The 27795-nt window shown below is 35.3% G+C and overlaps 2 protein-coding genes and 2 pseudogenes across 5 annotated transcripts; 3 read left to right on the top strand and 1 right to left on the bottom strand.

Moving 5' to 3' along the window:
• LOC111412616 overlaps nucleotides 1-1315 on the top strand; it is a 15024-nt pseudogene extending 13709 nt beyond the window's left edge.
• Nucleotides 1316-3459: 2144 nt separating this feature from the next.
• On the top strand, nucleotides 3460-5027 carry LOC111412073 (universal stress protein Slr1101-like). Its single transcript, XM_023042818.1, has 3 exons — nucleotides 3460-3599; nucleotides 4518-4636; nucleotides 4712-5027. Exons 1-3 carry the CDS (start codon nucleotides 3495-3497, stop codon nucleotides 4851-4853), a joined length of 366 nt encoding a protein of 121 aa, XP_022898586.1. The 5' UTR covers nucleotides 3460-3494; the 3' UTR covers nucleotides 4854-5027.
• Nucleotides 5028-12285: 7258 nt separating this feature from the next.
• On the top strand, nucleotides 12286-18828 carry LOC111412615 (annotated as a pseudogene).
• Nucleotides 18829-19280: 452 nt separating this feature from the next.
• LOC111412071 (putative disease resistance RPP13-like protein 1) lies at nucleotides 19281-26968 on the bottom strand. 4 transcript variants are annotated; one of them, XM_023042816.1, is made up of 7 exons: nucleotides 22836-26968; nucleotides 22561-22643; nucleotides 22185-22249; nucleotides 21522-21609; nucleotides 21353-21439; nucleotides 20201-20373; nucleotides 19281-19922 (listed from the first exon to the last, which is right to left on the bottom strand). In XM_023042816.1, exons 1-2 carry the CDS (start codon nucleotides 26751-26753, stop codon nucleotides 22599-22601), a joined length of 3963 nt encoding a protein of 1320 aa, XP_022898584.1. In that variant the 5' UTR covers nucleotides 26754-26968; the 3' UTR covers nucleotides 19281-19922; nucleotides 20201-20373; nucleotides 21353-21439; nucleotides 21522-21609; nucleotides 22185-22249; nucleotides 22561-22598. The 4 variants fall into 4 exon arrangements, with proteins under 4 accessions (XP_022898584.1, XP_022898583.1, XP_022898582.1 ...); XM_023042815.1 differs by having other exon boundaries at nucleotides 22185-22643; XM_023042814.1 differs by adding an exon at nucleotides 20623-20674 and having other exon boundaries at nucleotides 21353-22249.
• Nucleotides 26969-27795: the final 827 nt, after the last annotated feature.

The raw sequence follows: 27795 nt of genomic DNA, 5'->3' as shown, positions 1-27795 counted from the left end.
TTTTGAAATTTTTTTTGTGGTGGGGGGGGGGGGGGTTTATATATATTTTATTACTACCGATTCAACCTCGGTTGAACCCAAAACGGCCTTTTGACCCTCGACTACTATTTTTTTCCTTCTTCAAGTCAATGCTTGGGTAGGTTTTGAACAGAGCAATTTGGTTCACAAAACGCACTTTGCGAAATAGTTATTTTGTTTTTATGGTTTGGGCAGGGTGACGATGACAATAACACTGTTCATTCTGATCAAGACTCTGATAATGATGGAGATCGTGAGGTGAATCTGCTTGGGGTACCGCTCTTAGAGAATGCACCAAGTCGGGAGGAGATTGCAGCAAAATGGTTCGGTCAAGATGTCTTCATGGACGCCGATGAAAGAGAGGATTTGGAGAATGATGATAGCAAAGACAAAATGCAGATGGATTTGCCGGTCAAACATCCTGAACTTCAGGAGAAGAAAATTGAAGATTCACTAAAAAAATACATGGATTCAAAGACGAGTAAATTACCGACAGTCAAAGCTGCTAAGGTAGATGATGATTTTGAGATAGTTCCTGCTCCACATACAGACTCTAGTGGTTCTTCATCAGATGACTCAGATGATGATGGCATTAAATCAAAAGCAGAGATATTGGCTTGTGCAAAGAAGATGCTGATGAAAAAGCAGAGGGAACAGATTCTTGATGATGCGTACAACAAATATATGTTCCATGATGAGGGATTACCCAAGTGGTTCGTGGATGAGGAAAAGAGGCATTATCAGTCGATCAAGCCGGTGACAAAAGAGGAGATTGCTGCAATGAGAGCACAATTCAAAGAAATTGATGCTCGGCCTGCTAAGAGGGTGGCACAAGCCAAAGCTAGAAAGGGTAGCTAGAAAAGGTACGCAAGAAGGCGAGCTCTATATCGGACCAGACAGAACTATCTGATCATTCGAAGAGGAAAATGATTGAACAGCTTTATAAGAAGGCAACACCTAAAAAACCTAAGAAGGTATATCATATATGTGTATATAGGCAACATATAGATTTTTTATGGATTCATTTCGTTCTTTTCAATCTAAACTAGGTGATGGAAGTATTCTTTCGTTTCTCGACGTTGAAGTAAGACCAAGCTCAAGAGTTGTCCAAGTCAAGGCTGGCAAGGGGGAAGTTCTTGTTGACTGACGAATGAAAAAGGATGCCAGGAAGCAGGGAATGAGCAAGCTGGTTAAAGAAACAAAGGGAAAGGAGAAAGGTAAAGGATCGGCAAAGGGATCAGGAAAGGGGAAGGAAAAGGGAATGAGAAAGGGAAAAGGTGGAAGTAAAATGAAGTAGAGGGAAAATGCATCTTTGAATGCGGGGAACTGCGAGGGAGGGTTGTTCGGGAGACTTATAATAGGGCTTCCCTGGAATGCTATATGGGAAGGGGACGATGATTCACCAGGATTGATTTTAAGCCCATGTTTGATTCTCATTACTTGGTAATGAAAATGGGTAGAATAGTATTTTTTTGAAAAATGAGTGGTTGAAAAAGAGGAAATTTTTTTTATTTACGTGTAGTATTATTTTATGGAAGATTGTATGGTTGAAAATAGGAGAGAGAAAAATAGAATGTAATGTAATGTAATTTAATTTAATGGGGGCCAAACGGGGGGTAAGTCGAGACTGCACGCTTGCCTTTGCTATGATTTGTTTTTTATAATTTTGTTGTAGCTAAGGTTTTGTGGCTGGAAAAGTTTTGCTTTTATTCTCTCTACTTCTGAGTTGTTGCTAAGGTATTCTTGGTGCAACAGTTTTGCATGGTTGGTATTCATTCTGTACAACAACTGTGTTTTTACTGATTTTTGAGTAGATATAGGATTTAAATTGTATAAGAAGGGTTGCATTTATTAAACACGTGTGCTGTGCAGATAGATTTAATATCCGAGTTTTCCTTTTTTGCCGTTCTATTTTGAACAGTTGGGGCTATGCTCTGTCAAAACTAAATTTCTATTAATGCAAAATGGAAGTATGATAATTTTCTATCGACAATATATCTAAATAATAGATATTAGTGTAACTATTTTTTTTATGGGTTGACATATGCTCATCTATTTTGTTATAATAGAAATTGAGAAGTCTTAAAATTTGGTAAAATTTTGTAAGTGGTAGAAATATGATGTAAATTTGACATCAATTTGGAAAGGTAATGAATTCTTAATTTCACCGAACGTACTCAATTTTTTCATATTGTTGTGCTTATGGTTTCAAATTTTTTATTATATTCTTATCCTGAAATTTTAATCAATTAACACATTTTATCTTAAATATATTGATAATCTTGCTCATTTACTTGTACCATAACACTTGAAAACCCAAGAAAAAAATTATTGTTCTATCGAATGGAATTAGTCAATTGGTTTGGAAAATTGAAATTTCAAAAGGTTCTGGAAATGATGAACAGCGTGGAACAGAGAAACTTGAATTAAAAAATGAAATTTGTTCTTATGCGAGAAATAAGATAAAAAAATTTTAATTAAAAGCTTCTAACTTTTTATCACTTCCCTTGTATAATCTTCTTCTTTATCTCTAATGTCAAGTCATGCCACGCATTTTTTATTGTTCTTAAGAATTCTTAGCTCCTTTGAGCACGCAATAAAGGAATTCAAGATAGAGAGAAAAAAGAGTTACACATTCCGATGAGAAAAAGGGAATAACTAGCACGATGGAGAATCGGAGATCGAGGAAGATGAAAACAAATTTTTTTTTTTTAGAATTTACATTTTATTATTCCATTAATCACTTTGGTGGAGGAATATTTTGAAAAATTTAAGAAAAAGAACCAATTATTGTATGTGGAAAAATTAACCTGGCATTCATTTCAACCATATTAGTAAAATAAGAAGAAAAGTAATCCAATATCAACAGGCAAATTCCATGGCGGCTGGACGGTCCAAAAAGCACCGCGCACGAGATTCATATCATTGTTGCATAAAAACCCCCCCCCCCCCCCCCCCCCCCCCCCCCCCCCCCCCCCCCCCCCCCCCCCCCCCCCCCCCCCCCCCCCCCCCCCCCCCCCCCCCCCCCCCCCCCCAAATTTCTTCAATCCATTGTCAGTTTTTAACTTTAAAATCAATTCAAAGCCGATAAAGAGAGAGGGAAAATAAACAAAGAATCAAATCCACGAAATGGATACGTTAATGGAGGAAGAAGAGTACAACTGGAGAGAAGTGAAACTCCCATTGCTGATACCAGTTGTGCCGGAGCCGGAACTGGAGAGAGAAACAGGAGAGAGAAGGAGAGGAGGCGACATAATAATCGCAGTTGATCATGGCCCCAATAGTAAACACACGTTTCATTGGGCTATAACTCATCTCTGCCGCCTCGCCGATACCATTCACCTTGTACATGTCGTTTCCAGTTAAGCCCAATTTTATTTTCATCTTGTTCTATGTAAAGTATTAGGGAAGATTGGGAACTGACTTCCTACTCAAGTAATAAGTCGAGGACCATTATTGAAATTTTCTTGATTCTTATGCATTTATTTATTTTTTGTGTTGGTTTGAAGAACCAGATTGTTTACGATACGACCCAGGTTCTTATGGAGAAGCTTGCAGTGGAGGCTCTTGAGGTTGCTATGGTAATTTCTATTTCTTTTTCTAAATGTAGTCTCAATTTGTTTTGGTAGTTTTGTGTTTTTGTGGAGTTTTCATGGAACATTTGATGTGGCAAAAAATAATATTGGTTAGTTTATGTGACATTAACATTGTGTTTACAATTATGGATGCATTTTGTTTTCAATAAATTTGAAGTTGGTTACATGGAATAGACATCTTAGTTTTTGTTGACACATACTGTTGTACTGAAATCGTGTCTCTCTTACGAGCATAAACTTCTTTAGATCTACACAAAAGTGACACTTTATTCATTTTATAATTACGATTAAAAAAATGCAAATTATGTGTTGAGATGAAATGATTAACAAAATATTACACCATTTAATGTATGCATATGAGGAAACGTGCAACTATTGGACATAGAGTTTGCGACATAGCGACCTTGTTTTTTATTTTCACGGCTAAAAAAATAGTAATGTGAGTGAAGAATAGTTCTGGAGACCTATTTTCGTGGTTAGAAAAATGGATTTGGATTTTTGCCAAATGTTTACATAAATTTAAATTATTTGAGCAATTGAATAATTTATTGATCAATACTACCTCGTTCAACGCCCTAGTATGTCTTCTTGCCATCTCTTTTCCTCTTTACAGTTTCCAGATACCATGATCTATCTTTTATGCAGAGGTGTGTCTGTTTCGGTGTCTACATTGTTCTTGTACTTGGATGCTCTGGCTTTTATGCTCTTCTTTTTTATTACGAAAAATTTAAAGTAATTCTTGCTCTCATATATTGTGAACCTGGATTAATTGTATTGTTTCTATAAAACTCATTTGACTTTTGAAAAGAGAGAGGAAAACAGAAGTCCAGTCGTGAACTCTATGGATTTGCTATATTCTAGCTTTAATGGTATTTTATATAGAATTTAGTACATTACAAATAGGTAAAGTCGAAGGCTAGGATCGTGGAAGGAGATGTAGGGAAGGCAATTTGCAAGGAAGCAGAGAGGTTGAAGCCTGCTGCTGTTGTTCTTGGCACCAGAGGCCGAAGCTTGATGCAAAGGTGCCACTCTCCCTTGTTCTTTCACCCCCTTCCCTGTTTACGTTCGACTGACATTTTTATTTGACTCTACTTCAGTGTGCTACAAGGCAGCATTAGTGAATATTGCTTCCACAATTGTAAAACTCCACCCGTCATTATTGTGCCCGGAAAAGTTATAATCTCTCTGTTAACCCAAATTGTTGAACTTTTTAGTTTTAAGTCTTACGAAGTGATATAAATTTTATTCAATAACAGAGGCAGGGGAAGAATCTGTTGTGTAATGGAGCAGGCAAAGATGAGTAACTCCAATGAATCCTTGTCCCGCATGTTAGTGTTAACTGCAGCTGTTTCTTGAGAGCAAATATCCGTTCAGAATGATTGTGTGTGTATGTTTATATGGATTAGATTTTTATGTATTGAGTTATCATTGATGTTAAAATTTGCATATTAAATTGCCTCTCTATTTATTTGATCGTCTTGCTTCCTCACAGCTTTAGATTTTTCATCCTGCATGTAAACTATGTCATGGTTATTTGTATACGTGCACTCACGCATACACAAAATTTCACAATAATTAAGTGAAAGATTGATTGATAGTAACATGGAAGCAGGATCCTCTAAACTTGGGAGAGAAATGCTAACATTGCCAGAAAAAAGTCACCTACTTCTTGGCATTCTGTTATTTGACTATTTAAAAAACAATCAATTTTTGAACCAATTATCTACTGTCAACACTGCATCTGTCAAATAGGTGGGGAAAAATAAAATCATCTGGCAAAATGGCTTAACTGAATTCGGGATCATCCTTCTTGTGTATACAAGTGCTTTAGAATTTTCTAAATTGTCTTCAATGGATTAGCATATCCAGCCATTTACCTATACATGTCTAACGAGTATTTACCAATTTGATATTTGGTCACATCTCTAACAAATTCAAGATGATGTTCGTAGAAATTCTGAACCAAAACGAGATGGTCTGATTTATGGTTTCCGAATTGATATAGACAAAAAAAAGTTGACTGGGAGAATTCCCTTCAATTTAGACCCCTGATATAGATTACGATGCCTAGCGGTATGTAAAGTACTCGAGAGGATTAGATTGTGCGGGGATACTGTCAAGTATCCCTTATCAATTAAGTCTGTGGCTATCTTATCTGTGCATTGAAATGTGAATGGCGCACACATGTACTATCTAGTGCATCCTGGCCAGGGTACAAGAAAATTTTTGCTTGGGCGGGTGACACAGGCTCTTATGTCCACAAAATGAATACGTCGCATGGAGGCAATTATTTAGGTTCTTATACAAGCATCATGGGAATACTACATTATTTATTTAGGTTCTCAGACAAGCATCACAAGAGATACTACATAAATGTATACATTTAACATGTGTTTTGTCAAGGCACTGATATTTTTTATTTTTTTATTTTTTTTGTAATCTTGGGCATGTTTCGGGTGGTTTATAAGTGAACTTCTAAACACGAGATAAGCCTATTTAGTTGTAGAATTCGCCTTACAAAACGAGATATTGGTGTCCATTCTCTTTAGCCAAAGAATATCTACATAATTAATATAATACCACACACATATGCATATACTGCACGTAGGAATGTCATGTAAAAATGTTCGAAAGGAAGTGACTTAGCATTGAGCAATACAAGAGTAGAAAATGGTTCTTTCTTTTTAGACCAATAATTTAACTTTTAGATGATATAGTGGTTCACCGTTATGTTGTTAGATGCCTCTTCGTATCTTCTTCAGTTTTTCCCTGGCAACATTGTCTCAACGGTGGGATTTTTCAAAACTCCATGGACATGCAGAAAAGAAATGCTATCCCCACTCAGACCAAGACAGAACTTTGACTTGTTCAAATAACAATTAAGATGAAGCAGGGTAAGGAGCCACCCACGTTGCAGATATGCTAAGAGCCTAATCATATTGAAAACATACCCCTTTTATTGCAGTTCGACCTGTTATTCCAAAGGCTTTAGAATGTGGGTTGCTTTGAACCACGAACCTGTGTACATAATGGTTCTCCAAGCAGACTAGATAGTAGATAAGGTGTTTGATTTTCTTAGAGAGTAGAGATCAAGAAACTTCTCTATGAATCCGAAAAACTGCTATTAGCACTAGATAAAGATGATCAGCTACAGGTTTTGTTGCTCATTGATGTATAGAAAATCTTGAAAAGAATCGAAAGAGTCTGTGGCCCCTTGAGACAATTTGCAAAAAGACCTCATGCTTGTGATTCTCCTCTAGTGATTAGTTGAAAATTACATTTGCAGCTTTTCTAGGAATCTGTATGTATAAAAGAGAAGATTTTGGAATTCAGACAAACCTTTCTACAGATATTTGGAATCTTTATCATTGGATCTATCTTCAATGGAAATAAGATCTGTGGATGTTTCTCACTCTTCTGCTGCAGTTGGTCCTTCCCACAAGGTCGAGATCGTTAACGATGTGGAAATATTTCCATCGTACTTTTCCCTTTCTCGTTTGACTATGTTCAAAATAGCCAGGTTTCACAGTTTTATTTTGTCTTGGTAACTAAGTTCAACAACTAAATGTAATTGAGAATTTAAATACTTCAGAGGAAAAAAGTGAGGAGAGAAGCACAAATGGAGAAACCTCTATGTGGGTATGTTTGGTATGCTGGATCGGACAATACTGAATAAAAAACAAAAGAACTTATATTCTTATTTGTTATTCTCTATAATGTTGTAGAGTAGTGCATGCGAAATGTGCCTTTAACATTTAAATTATGCTTAACCCACGGATTTTATTTAGAAGAATCTTCAAAGCTTCAAGTTGATATAGGTATCAGAAATTTAATTTCTTAGTTTAGATGAGAAGACTAATGAATGTTTCTTTGCTGCAATTTAAAGCTTGCAATGGGAATTTGAACCAATTATTCGCATTTGTATATTATCTTTTACAAGTTGTATTCCTATTATGAAGTACTAAGATGCAATCACTTGTCAACTTGCTGGCACTGCAAAAAGCTCTGATCCGAATGCCCCTACTTCCATTTTGCAGCATTTTCCAAGGTTCATAAAGCCGGGTTTCTGTGTGTGAGGGAATGCAAGATTAGCACTCTCAAAACTAAACTATAATCGACAAGATTTTTAACTTTCTTTTTTATTATCGTCATCCAGTTAAGGTCTTTTCGGAACCGCATTCTACACAATTTTGATCCCAATTTCTTTTACTTCCAACTGCAGAAACATTTTACTCATGTTTTTATGTTTATATACACTCATGCGGCCGTGCCCTTATTTTTATGTTCAAAAATCAGCTTTTTATATCAGTCGGACAAGTTGATCGACCGTCTAATTCAACGGGGTAGGCAAGGGGCAACAAATAGGTCAGCCTGAACTTCCAATTTCCTCCAAGGGTGGCCGTCCTCCTCAAGTTTTAGGATTTATATACTTTGGTCCTCCAAGTTCTTGGTTTGTACATTTTTAGGCCCTCAACTTTGAGTATGTCAATTTGGATCCTTGAACTATCAATTATGTGAACATTGGTCCTCCAACTTTCAAAATCTTCCTCTTTGTTCCTCCAACTTTAATGTCTTCAAATTTGGTGCTCTAGGTTCCGAGAAGTTGCAAGTAGATCCTCAAAATTCTAATTTTGTCCAATGTTTGTCGCCCAAACTCTTCGGAAGCAGAATTTTAGTCCCCAAAACTTGTGAATTCATCCAGTTAGAACTTTTAAGGCTACCAATCAAGTCCAAACTTTTTGGTAGCGTTTCAATTTTGTGCTTTTAGCTTCAATTATGCTTCATATCACTTCTTTTTTGCTCGATTCAATTTAAGTCGAAATTTTACTTGTAAAAATAATATATATACTAAATTAAGAAAAAATTCACTCAAACAATCAAATACTAGGTAGATTTAAGAACTAAATAACTTCATAATGGTGTAATATAACTTTATTTTATTGGAGTGCTGGCTGGACATGGGAATGGTTCTATGATACACAAGAAGAGGGCTTCTTTCATCCATGCACACAAACCGTTTGTAATAATGCCAGAGTGTGCATACTAGACTTAGACCAATGGTAGCATGATGATGGGCAAGCACCTGATAACAAGGCCAATTACGAGGATATTAGTTAGTCAAAATTATACCACACAAGGTATTTAAAGATGACAATTCAAAAATCAGATGTAAAGTTTATTTAAGCATAAATCAAGTGATAATTAAATTATTTATTGAAAGCTAAATTATATTATATTACATCCACCTTCGATATCTATTCCTATCCCATTCTCTCTTTCCCCATCTCTCCATTGTCTACCAACCGATTGTAACGTCAACTACCCCGTTCGTGGAAATGGCTGTCGACGGTGAGAAGAAATAGATCTGAGCGGTACATTTGCTACTCTATTTTTTTATGATGCTGTTCCATGAAGACTATTGACTAAGTGAGGCAAGATGGCCGGTTGCTGAACACAACCTTGTGAGGCTCAATCGTCGATGCGATCAAATTTGAGCGGTAGAGACGCTTGTTCTCGAGACATGGTGTTGGCTATTGTTTTCGGTGTTAGCTGTTGTTTTTGGTGCTGATGGAGGTGATGCCGTGGTTATTGGTGCTAATGGAGCTGATGCTGTGGTTGTGGTAGCAGTAAAATTTTAGGCCATATGGTGGTGCGCCGTGGTTGTGGTGGCGGTAAAATTTTAGTCATTCTAACCCACTTCGAGAGGAGGCGCCATTTCTTCCAAAGTTACGAGACTATTTTGCTAAGCTTCTTATAAAGAATTGTCTTTTAATTTTAGATAATATGCTTTACTATCTACCTTTACCAAATTTTTTATACAAGTATTCTTCATTTACTTAATAAGATAGAGTCAAAGTAACCTATTATAATTAAAAGTTAAATATCATCATCAAGTTGTACTCTAAAAAAAATATTCAAATATTTGTTTTAAAAAGAGGCCTAGCCTTGAGACCTAAAAATATGTTCTATTGGCTTTGTTCTTCTATTTTACTACCCAATTCAACATATAGATATGATTCAAATTCCAATCACGTTCTATATTATTAAACTTTAAATTACACAATAAATAAGTAAGAATTATGAGTAGGACTGGGCAAATTTTTAGAACCGAACCCAAATCGAACCCGACGATTCTTGTCAAATTAAATACCCGAACGGGTATCTGAATTGAAAATCGACGGGTACGATTCAATTCTTGGTTCTAGACCAAGAACCAAAGAACCCAAAAAGAACCGAATTTTTTTAATTTTTTTTATATTGAGTAAATCAAATTATTTTAATTTTAATTTTTTCTAAACAAATTAACAATTTCTAAATCCAAATTTTTTGTCCAATAATTTGTTTTATTTCTAATTTTTTTTATTTTTGGCCCAATTGCCCATTTTATTGTTTCATTTCTTAGTCCAACAAGATCCAATCCACTAAATAACCATAAACACCTACATTAAAGTGCATAACGTTGTCTCGACTCTTGCACTCACTCTCATAGCCTCGCTAACATTTCAAGACCTATACAATCATCGGTCGATGCTGTGACCTCCGTCGACCAAAATTTTGACCATAGCGATCATTTGAACAAGGTAGTCTATTAGTCTCTGACATTTCAAAACCATTGAATGTATCATTAGTTGTATTTATATAATATTGTTATAAATGTTAAAGATTTTAATTATAGTACAGAACCGAACCGAACCCGAACGGTTCTATAATTATATTTGGACCCGACAGTTCCATTTACTAGATACCCGAAAATTTTGATTCAATTCGATTCTCTTTATAACCGAATCGAATCGAACCAACACGCGCCCACCCCTAATTATGAGGTCTAATCAAAATTTTAATTAATTAAGAAAAAGTGATTTCAGAGGAGAAGAAAAAGATAATTATTATATATATTAATAAATATCAATTAATCAAGTCGTCTTTCCACTAAGTCATTTTCACATCAATGTCAAATAGTTTTGTCCCATATTAAACCCGAATAATGGAAGGCACGTAATCAATTTTTCCCCTTAAATATTCAACGTGGGGGACTTAGTCCCCATATAATCCCAATTCTTAATTTTTTAAAAATTATTTTTAATCGCACATTTAATGAGATTCACAATTTTTATCAAATTGTCAATAGCAATTTTTATATATTAAAATTTCAATTTTCAGTCAAACCAAACAAGGATATAAAGAGAGAAAGAATTTAGATATTAGGTTAGGGTAATTATATTCACCCCCACAAATTTTATTTCTTGCACCACTTTTAGTTGCACTTAAATATTTTAAATCTTTGTTCATATATCACTTATGTCTCTAATGATTTTTCATATCATTCTTTTCTTACCTTTTCATTAGTTACCATACTTTGTATTTAATAACGTTTTATGTCCAAAAGCTCATTGAAATAGTGTAGAACAACTTTTTTTTTATATCATATTTTTAGAAAAATAAATAAATAAATAAGCGCAAATTTTTTTTCCCTCATTTCAAAGTATGAAAATAAAATATTTTGATATAAATTATCATCAATGATGAGAATTACTAATTAATAGATGGTTGAAAATCAGAATTTGGTGAAAAAATGTTAAGAAAATAGTTGTTACAATTAACAAAGATTGATGAGTTTACCTGTAATTAAAATTTAGTCTATCAAATGAAAATTACAGTGACAATATAAACACCTTAGGATTATCCTCTCTTGACATTGTACATTTTATCTAATTTCTCTTACTAAATATAACATATATGTTGTATAATAAAGAGAAAATTTATATTTCATTGAATTTGAGACGAAATAGAGCAAGTGGTGAAAATAATAAATAGATATGCTATACGATAATAACATTGAAATCTATGTATACAATGACAATTTACAATAACTAGATTAAGTTTTAGGATAATTATATTCATACTATCGTTTTTGCTAGTTACGCAACATTTTAATTGTAGTGATGTTCCCTTTTTATTCATTTTTGTACTTATGTCCTCAATTTATTCACCTCATTTTTGTCTTCACCCTCTTAGTAATTAGCACATATTGTTTTGGAATATGGTTTTGATATTTATATTTCTACCACAATTTTTTTATCAAGTGCACCATATTTTTTAATATTTTTCTTATTTACTTAAATAACCTGTAAAATTACTTAGTTAGGGTTTTAATATATAATTACCCTATATATATATATATATATATATAATATGGTTTTGATATTTATATTTCTACCACAATTTTTTTATCAAGTGCACCATATTTTTTAATATTTTTCTTATTTACTTAAATAACCTGTAAAATTACTTAGTTAGGGTTTTAATATATAATTACCCTATATATATATATATTATTTATTTATTATTTTTACTTCTGATTGAGGTAAACTCCATTTGTACCTTTGCAGAAAGTTCCCTTCCCACAGCTTGCAAGTTTATCTTTGGGAAATTGCATCGTCTGCAGTTTTAATTATATTGATAGAAATATCTACTGCACCATTTGATGATATTGAAGGGTACAACCTGTGGTATTGCGTGACTAGAGAAGAGACTTACACCAAAGAGCTTATTGAAGTCTTTCAGGATCTCAAAGGAGCATTTGGATATCCAGTCTGCAGCCTTGAACGGAGTATTCCTTCTGAATAGTTTCCTTCATCGAGGCTGGTGACTTGGGACATTCTGAGTCAAAATGTTTTACAAAGAGTGTAGAGATGATTCACAAGAACTCGAACTCTCTCGCTGCGAATCTGCAAAAGGAGAAATCAGAAAACGTAAGAAGATTTGGTGCCAAGCGGGACTCGAGAAGACTGTAACAGACATTGAAGTTTTCTACGAATTTAAGATTCAAGACTTTGGAAAGATCTTGAGGCTAGCATTGGCTCAAGAACAAGGCTTTCTTCAAGGTTCCATGGTTCAGATGTTAAAATATGTTCCACAGATCGTAATTTTATTAATCCATGAACTGTAATTGAAGGCAGGTTGCAATTTATTCCAAGGAAGATTGATATGAATGTTTCTTTAGTGCCTGATCTTTACATAAGTTTTTTTTCCCAACATCTAATTTTCAAAATTCTACATGGAGTGAGACTTTCTATATCCCCTTAGCCCATCCCATGGCGTTTTTAGAGTTCTGAGTTAAAGATAATGATTGCATGGATCGAATACAGCCGGAAAAGTCAAAATTCTGATGAAAAGGATTGCTTCCGCCTAATTGACAATCAAGTAATTGTCAATACATGGGATAATTTACAATTATCCCGCCCATCCCCTTAGTTTTTATTCCATTAAAGTTTTTATTATGGTGCATTTATTGAAAATATATTTTAATTATGGTGTGATTATAATGTGTTTTGTGGTGGTAATATAATTACCATAGTTTTTGTCCAAAATATCTGTTAGAAGGTGTAAAAAGATTTATTTGCGCCATCAGAATTTTATATAAGTAAAAAAAAGGGGAATAAATACAAAGGCTTGAAAAAAAAATATCACTCGTTTCAAAATTCATTGATAGAATATTTGAACAAAAACAGACATTAAATACAAATTTACTAATTAATTGAAAGTTAAAAGTACGAATGCGATGAAAAAAGTTGAGATTATAAGTGAAAAAATAAGTAAAGACTAAGAATTTTCAATGTTATTAAAATTTAATGAAATTAACAAAAAGCGTGACATGAATATAATTATCCTGTGTATTGACAATCAAGTTATTTTGATTCAAACAAAATCAAAACAACAGTTTGCATTATCACTAAAATTAAATTATTTTATTGTTATAAAATATACAACTCATTTAAATAATCATTTTTTAAGGTATGCTATGAGAAAAGGTCAACCAGAAATTGAAATCCGTCCAAAATTTAGCACCTGTTTGACACTCTCTAATTTATTTTATGATTTGTTATATGACCATTTTCAACCACACATTCACACGTATACCAAAAATTTTTCATACTTTTTAAATACACATTGTTGTCACCATTCATAACTCTTTATTTATTTTTTTTACCAAAATGATTGTCAAAGAAGCTGTTAGTCTAGTTACATATACAAGAATATTTTAGAATCTCAATATATGGAAACTGAAGGGACTCGAAGGTAGAGAGGAGGGGGAAAGAATTCAAGAAAAAAGGATTCTGATTCATTTAGGGATGGCAACAGGGTGAGTTCGCCCCTTCCTGCCCCGTCTCAGCCTTAGACTGGACGCGGTGCGGCGCGGCGGGGACGGGGATGGGGACGGGGCAACTTTTTGTCCCGTTTAAATTTTTTTTACATTTTCAAAGTTTCGAGTTATGTTAATATTAGAAAATAAAAAACAAATTCAAAATAATTTTTTAACGGGTAAATTGTTTAGTAATAAAATTAATTTTAGTCTTTTTCTTTTTTCTTCACGGGGGCTTGCCAACTCCCATTCGGGGTGTGACGGAATTTTTAACTTTTTGAAACCAGAATTCCTAAATTCAAGTTTTTTTATTGTACATTTAAGTATAAGAATGTGATGTGAAGGGGATTGGGTTTAAAAGTCCGATGGAGGTGCAACAGAAATGGTGGATAGGTGGAGCAGGGTAATTTTTCTTTGTTCAGTATTTTTCTTGCTGTTTGGTACCACACTGGAACAGCAATCCTCAGTTTCATTACAAGAAAGGGTTGCTCTGCTTCAACTGAGATCTTCATTAGGGTTGAGGGCCAGAGAATGGCCAATAAAATCCGACCCTTGCACCAACTCGGTTGGTATCCAATAGCTGAATGGCCGGTCACGGGGATCAAACATTTCTGGGTTCAGGAGGACTCGAGGTGGAGTCAAAACCCTCAATTCTCCGTGGATGCCCTCCAAAATTTGACCCTTTTATCCTCATATAATGCCTAAAATTTCGCGCTCCTGCGTGCTTCGAGTGGTTGATCTTAGGTCTTGTTTGATAACTGGTGCTATTCCACTCACTATTGGCAATATGAATAGCTTAGCTGAACTGTATTTATCTAATAACAATCTTACTGGGATAGTTCCATTGAGTTTAGGTCAGTTGTCGAGCCTTTCCGTGCTTGATCTTTTGTGTAATTTGCTTACTGGCTTAATTCTCGAGTCTTTTTCCTCACTGGGGAACCTTACTTTACTTGATATATCTTTGAATTTCTCGTATGGGGCTGTTCCTCTGGGTATTGGGACTTTGTTTAGGCTGCAGTTCTTGAATCTTTCATGGAACAGTTTTTCTTCTTCAATAACTGCCCAATTTGGTGATCTTTCTAGCCTTGTTGACCTTGATCGCGAATTTAATTCGCTATCTGGCTCAGTGTCCCCATATTTAGAGGGTTGAAAAGCTTGCAAAGAATGGTTACTTGGAATAATTTCCTGTCAGGATCGTTGCCAGATAATTTGTTCCCTCTTCTGACTAGGTCTCTCATCACAATTGCAATAGGAAATGCAGGGACGACCATGAATGAGCATATAAACTTGAAGGCCTCTACTGCTCCATGGACATGAGGTTTGTGAAGATGGAGTAGCTTAATAAGTAGTAAAAATCCATTTCTAGATGGCTGGTTATGGAGTATGTTTAGATTACCAAACTCGTGGACACTAGATCTTGTTATGAATTGAAACTTAATCCATAATTCCGTGAGCAATAATAAGCAAATAGAAGTCAGAAAAATGCTTCTAGATGGCCGATTATGGAGTATCTTTAGATTACAAAACTCTTGGACATTATATCTTGTTATAAATTGAACCTTATTCCCTAAAACCTTGAGCAATTATAGCAAGCAGAACTCAGAAAAATACGAAGGAAAACACATATAATTGTGATTCACCCTCAATGTGAAAGCTACGTCCACTTGCCTTTCAGGTCTTCACTAAAAATTAAGTAGTTCACAATATAGTGTTTTACATCACTCAATCTGTGCATCCCTGTGTTATAATGTCTCTTGCTATTTTCTTTTATATAATTGTTGTATTAAATTAGCCTAAAACAAAATCTGAATGCCAAATATACCCTTGTAATAAAAAGTTGATGGCTGAGTGGATAAGTGAACACTATAGTTAGGCTCCATGTTGTCCAATGTGTCTCCGTTATAAAATTGTTTATGATGCTTTGGATGACATTAATGAATTTTTACCAGATTTTCTCTTATGGCCTTTTATCTGCAAAGTGATCCTCAGAATGTCAATATTTATTTGTTATTGTTCTCAAAAGGATGTCCAAGCCAGCAGCATTTTTCCTTGACGATAAATATGAAGTACGGTTTGGAGCTTGAGTGAGGTTTGCCTTCAAGAAGGAGACACTCATCAAAATAGGATCACAAAGTTGCTGCAGCTGCCTTAGTGAGTATTATCATTCATATCACACATACTGACCTTTTTTATGGATGTACTTGTTCTAGCTTTTCAAATGCTAGCTTTAAAAAGATTACAACAAGTCACTATACCCGAGTGTGACAAGGGAAATAAATATTCAATTGCAACTTCAACTCTATTTATGCTGGTATACAGTTGTTAAGGCAGTTTAGTTACTAATAAGAATGATGACGTTCACGTTTATAAAGTTCATCTGTGTCGAGTCTCGGGGCCTCCCATTAGTGTAAGCTAAATTCAGATTTATAGAGATTAAATACTGTCTTTGGGCTTTGTGTTTCATGTTAAGTTATTGTTGTAAAGTTCATTCCAATTGCTTGGTTGAGGTTAAGTTCATTCCAATTGCTTGGTTGAGGTTGTGACAAATTTATTCGTTGTATGCAGGACATCAGTCATCAGACCAAGGCACTTCAGGTGTTTGCAGTTTCTTTAATTATAGTTCTGTTTCCATCATTGTCACTTCTTGTCTGCATATTCTCCTACGTAAATGATGCCAGCTAGGTGCTTCTTTAGTGTTGGTTCTCATCACGCAGTTGATGGCAATGCATAAGGGTCTCAAATGAACTAACATCTGTGGGCAGTTTGGTATATACTGTGGGACAAAACGCCATTGAATACTTTTCCATACCAAGCCATTGCTAAAACCTAGATTGCAATTAATTTTTAAACAATAACGTTTCATTTCGTGCACATTTCAGAAACGAAAACACTTTAGAAACTCTTAAGAAATGTTTTGGAGACTCAAAAAAGGTTTTCCTCATTTTTTGTTTTTTAATTCGGAAACTCAAAGAAAACCTTTAATCAATATATTTGGAATTGGAAACTTCAATTTCAACCAAGAATTAACGTAGTTGCGGGTTTAACCTTTACACTTAAAACCATTAAGAAGTGATTAGAGTTTGACCGACTTGTATTAATGGTTCTTCCACCCTAATTACCTTTGCAAATAGAAGTTATATCTGGAGAGACTTTTGCTATATGCTTGATAGATGGAGAATTTCTTTCCTAGTTAAGCAAGTAGTCATTGACTCAAGTGCTTGTATATGTGCAAATATGAATTGACGATCCCTTGATTCTTGATGGTTGGTAATTAACTAACTAGAGAATCTCTTACTTATAAACATCCTTTAAATGACTATACTTTGTATTTTGTAACAGTCCCTTTTCTTAATGTTTTAAATTTTCCAACTCACATGTGATTACTACCTAGCTTCTTGCTCTCAAGCTTTTAAAGATTTAAGCTCATCATTCTTAGAGCATTTTTGGCTAAGCTTAATATTTAAATTAAGTTTTAAAATAATTTTTTTATTGGTCAAAGTTGATTACATTTGACATGTAGTAAGAGTTACTTTCGAAATAAGTGACATTTTTCACTCACAAGTTAGAAAATGTAAGTTATCCAAACCCTTTTTAAGCTTTTCTACATGTTATTTTCTGAGCTTCACTCATCAGAACTTTTTTGGAAATTCCCTTAATATTAAGAAAAAGAATGCTTTGATTGGGTGCAGTTTATCATAAAGGAAGGCACTAAGTGGAAGTTTAGTGAGCAGGAGTGTTGGAACACTTCGATCTAGCCCTTCATTAATGTTCAAATATACCCTTTGTGCTTAGACTTAAAATCACAATCTTTCTAGTTAAGGGTGATCACATGGGATAATTCAAACTATGCACGTTTTATATGGAGTTGCTAATGTGTGTCAAACCTTGGAGTGATTTGTTCAAATCAAATGAACTTTTCTTTCTTAATAAAACATTCAACTTAAGTACCACTATTAATTATCACTACAAATTATAATGTTTCAAACGAACATTATCCTAGGTCGAACGACACTATATGATTGTTGATATTTGGAGCCGATGACTTACTTCTGGAATAGAAAAATAAATATAAGCGTGCACACAACTTCTGGCCATTTGACATTAAAAGTTCTTGGGGGGTATTATAAGAAGGAAATAAATATATGATGCATAATTTTGTTCGTTTATTTATTATGATTTTCTAGATTGGCTAAAGATCATATAGCTGAAAGTTCTTTGGCTCTGGTCACAAATTGGAGCTTGTACATCATATTTATTTATTTTTTCATATTTTAAAATGCCCAAGTGTGCCTTTTCAACATGTGCTTATGATGTTTATTGTTTCGGAAAGGTATTACTTAAGCTTGTTACGGGCAAGCTGGGTATCAATTCTCCAACTGATGCCGCCATAAAGGAGTGGTTGGAAGCATCTCTTCCTTACATCAGTATATACGACGAAGAAATTGTCACAAGCATTGTCGACCCGTCATTAATTATAGATGAGGATCTTCTCGAGGAAGTGTTGGCAATGGCAATCATTGCTAGGTCTTGCCTTAATCCCAAGTCTATGAGGTGGCCCTAATGAGAAACATTCTTAAACCTTTGGAAAATTCTTTGAAAGTGGTACGTAAGAAAACTCGGGTTTTGCCCGGCTTAGAACGACGTCCTCCTGAGCATCGTGGAATGCCACTTTATTTGGCAACCGGCGGCACAGCTCTTCAAATGTGGTGCCCATGCCGATCGCTCCTTCTAATAAAGTCGAAGGAATGAGTAGTTTTTAACAGTGAGAATAATGGGTTCCAGGGAAGTGGTCAAAATGATGGTGGGAACAATTATTCGTACTCAGTCAAACGATATTCCAAGGAGATTTTCCCTGAACCTATGGATGCACGGGATGTAAAGAAAGCTCGCGAGGAGTGAATGGAAGGTAGATTTCTCAATTCTTTGTCAATAACAGAGCAGTTTCCGAATTGTGATTTTCTTGTTTGTAGTTTCTGTGCACCTTGTCCTCCATTTTGGAGTTCTTCCGTTGTAAGTTAGTTTTGTTCTTAAAAGTTGCATATTACTTGGTTTTAGCTATAGCTGTACTTCTGCTGGTATTTTTTGAAGTCTTGTTTTTGGTTAAAATAGGCTACAAATTTTATTTTATTTTTCTGTGATTGATCTTTATAAATTGTTATATTGTGAAATGTAAATTATGATATTGACTATGCTTCTTTGAGGTGGAAGAAGAAAAGAACAAGCAAGACTACACATTGTTTTCTCAATTTAAATTGATATTTTTGTTAGAATGAAAATGGGATTCCTCTGGTCTCTGTTTTTGCACCCGCGCAATGTTTATGGATTTGATGAGTTGAAATAGGTATCGGTACGTTGGATCGAAATTGAGGATCGCAAGAATGCCTGGCCACGTACTAAAGAAGAAAAAGTGTTTGGAATAAAACATATGCAAACGGCAAATAGTTAAGTATAGATCGCGTGCTTACAAATATCATTAATCAATTTAGTAGGAAAATGTAGCAGTTTCCTTGCTTCTACTTGGATTTGGAAAATGTGGCAATTACCTTACTTCTACATTGACTCTGATAGGTAAGCAGTGCTTAGAAATAACATCTCATTTTTAAGTATCACACACACACACTACTCTTGGAAATGGCAAGACAGCCTACGTGATTCTTCGTTCGGAAAAAAGGAAATTCCTCATATAATGTAGAATTTTACGTCTAAAATGTTCCCAGGAGTGTTTGAAATGTTTGGCAGCCACGTAATACAACAAATGATCTTTACTCAAGGAGATGGGGATTGAAGGATAAGAAGTGAAACGTGAACTCGATCATCCTCAATCGACATAATCTTTTTGTTTTCTTCAGCAGAGTGTTGGCTTCACTTAACAAATGTAGTTTCTTGGATTACTCTTAAATAATGGTTGGTTTGGCCTCTTCCAGCAACTCCTTAACAACAAAAATCATGTACAAGTCATATCTGATTTAAACAACACATCATCATCAGTTGTGAATCGGAGCTTGTAACAAAATATATACAAAGCGGGCCATGTAGGTGGTCCACCCACAAGCTCATAGCAACGGACATAATTAACAATTTCTTGACCCGGTAAATGATTGAGCTATGAGTATCTGAACTTGGAGCCCCAAACTTGTATTGGAAATGGACAACCAGATGGAAATCTGCAGAATAATAACGTCATCCCATCAAAATTATACATGTCATGTCTATAGAAAAATTAAATTTACCTGCACCCCAAAAGATGTATTTAAGATACGAATAAATTAATATTTAGCTCTAACATTTTTTAACTTCAATGATTTCACAAAAGGAATGCGATTTAATGATTTAACAATATATGAGCTACTAGCTGTAACACATTAAATATTTATCAAACTAATTCCTGGCGTGTGCAACGCACGTGGTGTATTGTAATAGAGTATTTCATTGATGGACTTACCAAATTCTTATTGTAGTTTGCCTTTGTTGCTCATGGGTCTACAAACACTCAACCTCCTCTTCCTCCACCGATTCCCTCTAAATAATTGCATACAGAAACGGAAAACCAAGACATGCGTTTCCTCTCTTTTTCTTGCCAGAGTTAATGGAAGGGAAGAGATGCTTGTTCCCTCACTATAAAGAAGAAACAAACTCCTTAGCAACACTCACAACAAAAAAAAGAGGAGGAAAGTCTTATTATCAATAATTAATTTCAATTGATTTCAATAGAATTAACATGAAGCCCAATTTCTGCACGATAATTCTTCATGAAATCCTAATTTCACCAATCCGATTAACCCAATTTGAATTCAAACAGTTTACAAAATTTGAAGCCAGAAACGCAAATTAATGATGGAAATTTGTTTGTTTGTTAGTTATCACCTTGAATCCAGAATCCAATTTTCCGTGGTAGTCCTTACTCATCATCTTCCTCCTACATTAATTAAAACAAAATAATAAGTCAACACGGTCACCAAGTTTCAAGTGAAAAAGGTTGTATAGCTTAATCTCAACTAACATCTCCACTGCTCTTATTGTCCTCATCATCATTAACCTCAGACTTTGACTTGCCATACTCATCATTAGCACCTCCAATCTATAAAAATAGTTCAATATAAGTTGTTTCAATATCATAGTCTAAACTAAACAATGTGTAAGGCTATGCTTTTCATAGATGGATTGTCAATTTCTTTTTATAGTATGCCATTTTTGCCCATATTCCTCCTTTAGTTTCTCTGTTTTTTGCACCAAGGGAGCTTTTTCGTTATTTTCATAACATTAGGAAATTTCTAGAGAAGAAGAATAAAACATAAATAATATCTTAGATTGCATATATTTACATCATCACTCATGGACTTTCACTTATCTCCACCAGCTTTTCCAGCCTATATTATTATTTATTCCCAAAAGGAAAACTAGAAATCGTAAAGAAAATTATCATGCACACGCTCCTAGTGCAAATATTTGGCTTGAATATTAAACTTCGAAGAAAATTTAAAAAGAATGATGAACTTAACAACAACAATTGATTCAGATATTTTTTCTTGGATTGTTTCGTGAACACTTCCCTAAAAGCAGAAATAGCATTGAACAGATTAATGGTCTAATCAACCTTTTGCCAGAGAAAGCACTTGAAGGCCTCTTTGGCTTGTTTGGATCCTTCACTTTCTTTTTCTTCTTGGCCTTCCTTGCAGCAAGCCTAATATTACCAATGCAAAATTAATCACAGATAACAAGAGTATCAAGCAAAATGTGAAAAAAGGGGGTGAGGCAAAACTTACGGCAGCTCGGAGAAAATCAGTGTCGCATCTCAACTCTATCAATTTTAGCAATCAGTTAAGAGTAACATTTAACACCATCAATAACCATCTGATCATATGAACGTTGCAACAATAAACATTATGGAGAGCACATGTGCAAAGCTACAACAGGTACCTAACAACCCAAGATGAGTATATGTTCTATATGAAATGCGCGTCGACATGGAATATCATCTATCAATATGAATAACAGATCTAAATGCACACGGACAGATATTCTTTCCCTACTCACACAAAACCTTTTTTTCGCAAAAAAATCATTTTTCCCGAAATTCCTCATATGATCTTCCAACAATCAAATGATCATAAAGAGGTAATACTATTACAACAATTCCATAAAGATATTAAAAAAAGGGAAGCTAAGAGATGATCAATATCCATCTTTTGATAAAATAATTCAATTTTACTATGCAACCCGGGAAATAAGCAGAAAATATTACTAAAATTGTGAAATAATAAAGGCAAGAAAAGTTATACGTCTGAACATAGCTTCAGTCACAGATCCTACCATATAATTTCACTGCGGCATTGCTTCAGTCACAGATCCTACCATATAATTTCACTGCGGCATTTACACAAACACTTAAATGCAAATGCAGAAAGTAAATCGAAAAAGAGACTTACTTGAAGGCCTCATAGAAGAGGAACCATCATTCCATCTTGCGTTCTTACAAGTAATGAGAAAATGCCTACACCAAAACAATGAATTTTTTATTTGTTTCATTCAAATAGTGTAAGAACGTCCATTCTACAAAAATGGTTTGAAAAACGCACACCCATTTCCACTTTGTTAAAGCGTATAGTAAGCATGAAAATTCAAAAATGCATAAACATACAGTAAGTTGAATCAATCCATTTCCAGTTTGCTAAAAGCAGATTGAAGCAAAATATTAATAACTTAATCAAATATTCTATCCAAGTTGAAGGTAATTAATTGAACAAACAACTATCACTCCAATTTGTCTATTTGATAGAATTTTACTCTTAATAGAACACATACAAGGGGAGAAGAGAGGCTGATTTTAGCGCCATAGCCAATCAATTACTCGATTGTTGGTAAATCGGCTCTGATATTGATTCATACTGCAGAGCAGAAGCGCACATATAAGATACAGAGTAGCATGAACACTTGAATAGATGTTAGAGAAAGTGTAGATTCACTATTTGTTGCAGAAAATTCACATTCTTATTTGAAAACAAAATTGACAGAAATGTCGAAATGTGTTCATCATGAAATGACGTTGAGATTCATAGGTATCAAATTAAATCTATTACCTCTTGTAACTGAATTCTTGGACATGGATCGTAGATGGAATTGAAATCAATTTCGACTTCGGGAATGTCAGCAATGATGGGCCAGTAGTCTCCTTTGTTCTTCAAACACCGTTTCGCAAGACGTGTACAGCATATAATGCTAAGGCTCAAAAGATTTTGAAGCTGGTCTTCCGAAGGCAATGCCACAAGCTTTGGGCAGTCGTCGATGGATAAATGTTGAAGAGAGGTGAGACTTTGGAAGCCCTTTGATAGGGTTTCCAGATTCGGCAGGTAGCTCAACGACAACTTAGTTAGAGATGGAGGAAGCACAAAGTGTTCTTCGTCAGCCTTGTTAGTGAGGGAAACCAACTTTGGACATCCACTAAATCTAAAGGAATTAAGAGAGGTGAGTGTGCGTAGGCCCCATTCCCCTAGGGGCCGTAGTTTCCGGCAATATGAGATATTAAGGTAAGACAGATTTGGGGGAATATTCTGTTTGGGAAAGAGTTCCATTAACGAAGCACAACTCACCACGTCCAAATTAGTAAGATTTGGGGGAATATCCCCTTGGGGAAAGAGTGTAATTAATGAATCACAGCCAGACACCCACAGGAATAAAAGGGCCGAAAGTAGATCCATCTGATCGGGTAGAGATTTGAGATGTCGACACCACCCTATAGATAACCCCCTTAAATTTGGTGTGGGCAAGCCTCCATCGGGAAATGACTCTAGACCATCACAATGCCATAAGGTTATAAAAGTGAGACTTGTGTAATCGTGGCCCGAGCCTAGTAAATTTGTCAAATTCAAATTCACCCACCTAGAAATAGACAGATCATTGAGCGAGGTGCTGCAATCCTGTAACTTCATCACCGTCTTTAATGATGGAGCGCCGATATTCAACTTCTCAAGAAAAGATATTTTATTAGACAACAACACCAAAGCGCCACACTGTGTTATGTTAAGACTCCTAAGACCAGGAAGAACATCAATCTCTTGAAGGGACGATAGTTGAGGACATCTTTCAACATCCACTTCCCATAGGTTGACAAGGTTTTGTGCAGTATCATTACTTGGCAATAGAGTTGCAAGGTCCTTACATCCATAAACTCTCAACCTTTCAAGTGTTGAAGGAAACTGGTCAAATGCTTTGATAATCGAAGTTAATTCACAAATGTTCGTCAATTGTATTCGAGTTAAAGATTCCAATTTCTGCATATGATGTAGCACCACCTTATTACACTCTATAGCTTTTAATTCACGAAGGGATGGTAGTAAGAGATCTTGAAGCCTGAGCAATTTTGAACAATATTTTATCTTCAATTTGTGTAGCCGAGGAAGTTCGATAACACCTTCTATTCCATGCCATTCCTCCCAGTTAGGCATGTCCTCAAAAGTCAGACTAGTGAGTGATGGAAAAGGTAATTCTCCATGGCCTCTATTTCCATAAAATTCAGTTCCAATCACTTTTACTTGATCAATGCCTCGAATCCTCAAGTCTCTTAGAGAAGGTAGTTGCCCTAATGGTGGCAAACTCGTGCAATTTTTACAAAATTCAAAGCTTATCTTTGCTAACTTAGCGAATTCTGAATCTCCAATCCACTTAGAGAAATTCTCACCCCCATAATACATGATTTCAAGTGTTGATAAGTTTTTATGGGGCTTTAATGCATTAAGCACGTCCAATTCTAAAATCTTATTCCGAGAACCATCAAAGTCTTTGCTCCATGCCAACCTTATTCCGTTGAGGCTTGTCTTATCCATTAGCCTTGCATCCGTTGCTTCTTGAACATACACAACATTTTGCAATTCCTCAATAGAAATATTACCTTGTAGAAATGATAGATTTCCCAACTCCTTTAACCTCATTCCATCATTTTTAGTCGCAGTCATCTTAGTTAATGTTCGCAACCTTGTTAGTTGAGCAATTCCCCGAGGCATCTCATGTAATTCACCAGTATCAGAAATGTCCAGATGCCTAAGATTAATAAGATTTTCCATGCTTGTGGGTAATTTGGTAAGTCTCTTACAACCACTTAGAATCAACACTTGTAAGTTGATAAGAGTGCACACAGATTCAGGCAACCAGGTCAGCGGAGTTTCAGCTAGGCCTAAGTATCGTAAATGTCTTAAATCACCAATAGAATCTGGCAACTCGTATATCTCATAACCATTCAAGGATAGAAATCTTAAGCAGCATGAATTTGCGAATAGTTGAAGCAAAATTCTTTGGGATAAGTGAAAACGATGCACCTCAACCGGTAGTGGCAAAAATGTTCTCAATTTTGGAACTTTGTCGAGAAAGTTAAATCTAGGGTAAGTTTCATACTCATTGCGCTTGAATGACAAGTAACGGACATTTACAGAAACCTTACCAGGAAGATTTTCCTGCAGTGCACCATCCATCCTCAAACATTTATCGCCAGCAACAGACATAGCTAGATCGTTAAGGAGGTCGTGCATCACAAAGCATGAAGCATTGTCACTTGATTGTTGGAAGAATGATCTAGCCAGTAGTTCATCAAAATATTGACTACCTACATCTTCAATTGACTTATTTTTCTTTGATTCCTGCAGAAGACCTTCAGCCATCCAAAAGTGCACTAGTTGGAACTTGTCAAATTCACAGTCTTTGGGAAATAGAGCACAGTAAGCAAAGCATCTTTTCAATTCAGGAGGAAGATGGCGATAACTCAGTTTGAGAGCAGGAAGAATTTCACTCTTTTCTTCGTCCATCCAGATCTCACTTTTCAACACCTCTTCCCATCCTTCAGGATCATCTCCCACGCGAAGAAGCCCCCCAAGGGCCTTTACTGCCAGGGGCAACATCTTACATCTTCTTACCATAGACTTACCAATCTCTATTAAATCTGGATGACTGTCAAAAGTTTTAGCTCCAAATGCATGTTGAGCTAGCAATGATAAAGCATCGCCCTCTGATAACAGATCCAGATTGTATGCTGGAATTTCAGACATGATTTTGGCCACCCTTTCTTGTCGAGTGGTAATGATGATTGTGCTTCCAGGTTTTCCAGCAAGAAAAGGACTGCATAGGCTGTCCCATTTTCCATAATCATCATTCCAAATATCATCCAAAACTATCATAAATTTCTTGTTTGAAAGGCTTTCCTTTAGTTTGACCTGAAGCGTGTCAAAATTTTCATAATCACACTTTCCACCAGAAGAAACTGACTCAAGAATTTTTTTCGTTACTTTTTCAACATCAAATTCATCTGAAACGCAAACCCATCCCTTAAGATCAAACTTGCCCTTCAGTCTTTCATCATTAAACACAAGTTTGACAAGAGTTGTTTTGCCGACACCTCCCATGCCCACAATTGGAATCACAGATATTTGACTATCATTTGATTCAACACCAAATAAGATTTTGAGTATTTCCTCTTTGTCTTTCTCTCTTCCATAAACTTCCGATTCTACCACGAGCGAAGTTGTTGGCAATGTTTCATTAGACCTCCCTCTCACATTCTCCACTAATCTGAGAATTTTTATCTTTTTGGATAGAGTTTTCAATTGGCCACTAATCTCTTCGAGCTTGGAAGCAATCCCGCGATCAAACTTGAAATCATTGTAAGAAAGATTAGTACAACAGGTTGGGATGAGCTTTCTTACCTTGCTGGTGCTGCCTTTATTTTCATTTAATTTGCGCTGCAGAGCTTCGGTATTCAACTCATCCACTAAATCTTCAAGATCATAAGCCAAATCTTCCAGATCCTTCAGCCACTCTTTCACAGCTACGTTTCCTGTTTGCTTGTTTTCAGCATCAGTAAGCACGGCCTGGATCATCGACAAAGTTGTACGCCATTCTTCCAGCTGGTCATCGATTCTTATACGACGCAGAAATTTCATCAGCTCACCAGAGGCCAGCTTCTCAAGCAAAACAGTGAGAATTGCACCAACAAAAACTTCGACAATAGCCATTGTTATCTTTTGTGTGAGACAGAAAGCAAGAGATAAGAGAGATAAATGCAAGGAAGATTGACTTGAATATATGAAAGTCGTCTACTGGTGGTTGGGTTCAATTATAGAACAAGGTGGGGTCAATCAACGCGGAGAATTTTCATTGGTTGTCTATTCAATTCGATGAAGGCAACAGTGAAACTGATCCTGGCAAAAGATAACAATGGATTGTGTGGCCTGGCATTTTCCAATTAACTTGGCATTTTGGAAAATTTTCCAGAGGTCTGGCCTTTATTCAAAATCATACAACGAGAATGTTCTCGTTGCGCTATGATGCCAATTCATTCCAATATGGGCTATGATGATAAATGGGCATGTTCTGGTCCAATAGATTAGTAGTTATTTCCTGATAATATCATTAATGAACCTAACATAAATGGTAGAAATCGTTCGTTAAAAGTGCAATTTTAATTGTATATTTTATTGATTAGTCGCTAGTTACACTGAATAGTTGATCTTAATATGAGATCAACTGTAATGATTAAGGGTATAAATGAAGGTTTCTAATGTTTCCATAATTCATTTCAAATGTCTGATTTTTTATTTTTTTTGGAGAGGTTAGGATTTTCTCTTCATCTTTAACTTATGTAAGGCGATTTTTTTGGGTATTCTAAGCGAATCTTTTGAGTCTTTGTGATTTTGTGCGAGAAGAGTGGTTTGAATTATGGATTGAGGTCTTTGGTTCACAAAACTAACTTCAACAAGTTCATTTTGAGGATTTGGATTTGTGGCTTCACTGTGATACAAAATGGTATAAAATAATCTAAGCATGTTCTTTTAAATCTTGATACCTTTGGAGTTTTGGTTCGAATTGAAAAATCTACTGTCAACGGTTTGTAAATACTTCATCTTCGAAGTGTAATTTTTGTACAATTGTGTATTAGAGCATGTGTTCTTTGACATTCAATGGTCGATTGACCATGGAAAATTAATTTTCAATTGGTTTTGGTTCGATCTCTTTAGATCTTAATTTTATTTATTTTTTCAAAATCCTAGGTCTATT

Source organism: Olea europaea, chromosome 16 (assembly GCF_002742605.1).
Source record: "Olea europaea var. sylvestris chromosome 16, O_europaea_v1, whole genome shotgun sequence".
Lineage (NCBI taxonomy): Eukaryota > Viridiplantae > Streptophyta > Magnoliopsida > Lamiales > Oleaceae > Olea > Olea europaea.
The sequence above is the reverse complement of the archived record's forward strand: the minus strand, read 5'-3'. Positions and strand labels throughout refer to the sequence as shown.

Excerpts from the sequence above, each read along its gene's own strand:
- LOC111412073 (XM_023042818.1), top strand. The coding sequence starts at position 3,495 with ATGCATTTATTTATTTTTTGTGTTGGTTTGAAGAACCAGATTGTTTAC. Across the intron at positions 3,600-4,517 it reads AGGCTCTTGAGGTTGCTATG|GTAAAGTCGAAGGCTAGGAT; the intron begins GTAATTTCTATT and ends CATTACAAATAG. Across the intron at positions 4,637-4,711 it reads GGCCGAAGCTTGATGCAAAG|TGTGCTACAAGGCAGCATTA; the intron begins GTGCCACTCTCC and ends ACTCTACTTCAG.
- LOC111412071 (XM_023042815.1), bottom strand. The coding sequence starts at position 26,753 with ATGGCTATTGTCGAAGTTTTTGTTGGTGCAATTCTCACTGTTTTGCTT. Across the intron at positions 22,644-22,835 it reads CAAGAATTCAGTTACAAGAG|TATGAATCAATATCAGAGCC; the intron begins GTAATAGATTTA and ends TCTGCTCTGCAG.